Source organism: Olea europaea, chromosome 6 (genome assembly GCF_002742605.1).
Source record: "Olea europaea var. sylvestris chromosome 6, O_europaea_v1, whole genome shotgun sequence".
In the NCBI taxonomy this organism is placed as follows: domain Eukaryota; kingdom Viridiplantae; phylum Streptophyta; class Magnoliopsida; order Lamiales; family Oleaceae; genus Olea; species Olea europaea.
Genome location: NC_036242.1, coordinates 19,076,130 through 19,079,035, shown reverse-complemented (window position 1 = coordinate 19,079,035; position 2,906 = coordinate 19,076,130). Strand labels below are relative to the sequence as shown.

At 30.9% G+C, this 2,906-nt stretch overlaps 1 protein-coding gene across 1 annotated transcript in view; it reads right to left on the bottom strand.

The window, feature by feature from the left end:
- Positions 1-1,155, bottom strand: part of LOC111395249 (probable leucine-rich repeat receptor-like protein kinase At1g35710) — a 6,410-nt gene extending 5,255 nt beyond the window's left edge. Inside the window, exons 1-2 of the mRNA XM_023021234.1 lie at positions 1,033-1,155; positions 3-58 (exon numbers count right to left, since the gene is read on the bottom strand). Of these exons, the coding sequence (XP_022877002.1) occupies positions 3-58; positions 1,033-1,123 (147 nt within the window). The 5' untranslated portion in view covers positions 1,124-1,155. The remainder of the gene's footprint in view (positions 1-2; positions 59-1,032) is intronic.
- Positions 1,156-2,906: the final 1,751 nt, after the last annotated feature.

The following is a 2,906-nucleotide window of genomic DNA, read 5'->3' as shown; positions in this document are numbered from 1 at the left end:
ACCCAAGCATATACCACCCTCCATCCTAGTGATGCCTTTATTTCATTTAATGCCTTCACTGTGATTAATCACACAATACAAAACTTAGTCCTGATACATATATGAGTCTTACAAACTGTCCAGGACACATACTCATATAACACAGCTCCATAATTTCTCAACTTTCAATTCAAATGCATTAACCCACTACTTTAGATACTCTCAGTTCCAGTAATGAAACTGAAAAATAAATGCAGGACAAAAATTTAGTCCACATCAGTTGCCAACTCTTTTAGTATTTTTTTCCCCTCTCTTGCCAGAAAAAAGCACAAGACCAACAGAACAATGTGTTACAACCAAACCTAGTAAGTCATGCTTCCACAGTTGAGTTTTATAAATACTGTGTTAAAATTATACTAATAAACTATAAATGTACACCAACACATCTCAATCCAAACGATTCAATCACATTATATGAATTAGTAAAAATGCAGATTATCAATATTCAACATTTACCTTGAAACAAATCCAATTCCAATAATACAATTAAAATTGATTTGGATCAGCTTAATTTTCACAGAAATAATGCAGGGTAGTGAATATCATGCAATCGTCAAATGGGTGAATGAAATCTATAAAAGGAAAAAATCAGGAAGTTTAATGTCTAGCAGTAGATTAAAGCCATTAGTGGCATCAAAGTACATGAAACTAACTAAACAATAATTTACTCCACTGAAATAAAGTTTTTCTATACTAGATACGTTAATGCTCGTCAAGTTTAGCACCGCCATCTTAAAATTTTACTACAAGTCAGTAATAAATGTCGATCCAAACAATAAAATCAAAGAAAAGAATGAGCAAAAAGCAGATTAGTGGACTCATGATCACCAATTACCTTGAAATGAATCTAATTTAAATAGCATAAAAATATTGAGTCAGATCAGCTCCTTTTTTTTTTTTCATTTTTTTTTTTTAAGAATGCAGGCAGTTAATACAACAGAATCGTAGAAAGAATGAGAGAAATTGATAGGATGAAGAAATCAGGAAATTTACCGTCTCGTTTGAGAGTCTTGCAATTAACGGCGACAATTAGGAGGCAGGGAAGTAAGATGAAAAGACAAGGTTGCCGGAGATAAGTCGCCATTTGGTTGATTATTTCCCTTCTGGTGGACAGGCTTACGGAGAGAGAGAGAGGCGTGGGCGGAATCTGAGACTTATGGGAGTACGACGTCGTGTGAAAGGGCCTTTTCTCGTCGGTGGTTTATCGTCTCTATTCTAGCATATTTTTATGTAATTATTTTTTCCCCTTTCGAATTATTGTCATTAGCATTGCCTTTACTATAAAAGAGTGAACGTTGGATTTACTATTCATTTTTTTCAGGGACAGATCTAACCTTGAGTTTGGACACGGACTATAATACAAATTTACATTAATTTATCTCTTAAAAAAATAAGAAAAAAGTGATATTTTCAGCTGCAGGCACGGGCTATAGCACTATCGAGCCCGTGCCTGGATCCGCTAATGATTTTTCTGTCCTCCTATTCACAATGAAATGGGTTCATGTATTGTTCATTATATGGCTCTTTAATAGGATATAAATATTTTTTTTGAGTGAAAACGACTGTCGTATGATTATTTCAAGAGTACGTAATTCTTAAAAAATAACCCAGTGTTATGTCAAGTGTGAAACATTGAAATTTTTTATTGTCAAAAATACCTTCTGTTTTTAAAACTAATTTTCGTAAATAACCTTTCTATTCGTTCGCTCATAAATTACTTGCAACTTTTTTCTTTGAATGGTAAATTGGGAATAAGATTTCTTGAGCCTGCAAATGCGAGCAAAAATCGATTAAATTCCAACACTTTTGTCAATGTGGGCCCCACCGCTGAAGCATATGAACATGACCAAAAAATGCATTTTAATGAGATTCAAACGGGTGCTAAATGCCATTTTGCTCTCTCTTTCTTCACATTCACCCTATCTCAGTTTGTCTTAATTTTCTCCAAGTTGCTTTCTAGACAAACCAAACCACAAGGAGGACAAGAAAAGTAAAATTCAAACAAATTATTGAAATTGATAAGCATCTAATTTGTTGTATGATGTTGTTTCGGTTGTGTAATTAGGTATATTGAGATTTGGAGGGTTTATCGTTGTCATTTATTTGTTTTGATGCAATTTGTTAACTCGGCCGAAAGTGATTAATTATTGTTAGTATTTTTCTGTGTGTTTTCTTCTTATAGTTTTAATTTTTGTAGTTAATAAAATTTTTGTAGTGTTGTGAATAATTTTTATTATGATTTTCCTTTATTTGTTATAATTTTTATCAATCCATATGACATTATTGGTTCCATTAATATTGTATTTGTTTTTATTTTTTGTTCCATATTGTAAGATATCATTCTCAAAGTAAAAATATAAAAATTTTAAATATCATTTGAACTGTGTTATCTTTTAGTATGATATTTGTTTTTTCTTTTCCTTTTTTAGATTTTCTTGAGTTCTGTTATTTAGTTTATAGTTTGTTTAGTGTTTTTTCCTCAAGTTTTTATTATAGTATTTATTATTTAACTACTATTAGCAAATTGCAAAATCTAATTTGTATTTATTATTCTTACGTGTATAGTGTTAGATTTTATTTCCTGTGGTTCTAATTGACAGCTACAGTAGTGCACATTATCTTGGGTAAGTTCTTCCAATTGAGTTATCGAGGTTTTTGTTCGTATGTTAATGTAGCATGTTTATTTTTGGTTATTTGTTTAAAGTAACTTGTAAAATTTGTAATCGTTGATGGTTCTTGAGCTTTCTTTGTGCATTTTATGAATGTACTTTTTTTTTCCTTTCAAAATATGTCTTTAGTCATTGTTACATATTGTGAATTTTAGCTTCATTGTATATATGTTTTAACATATGTAGGATTATTTCTTT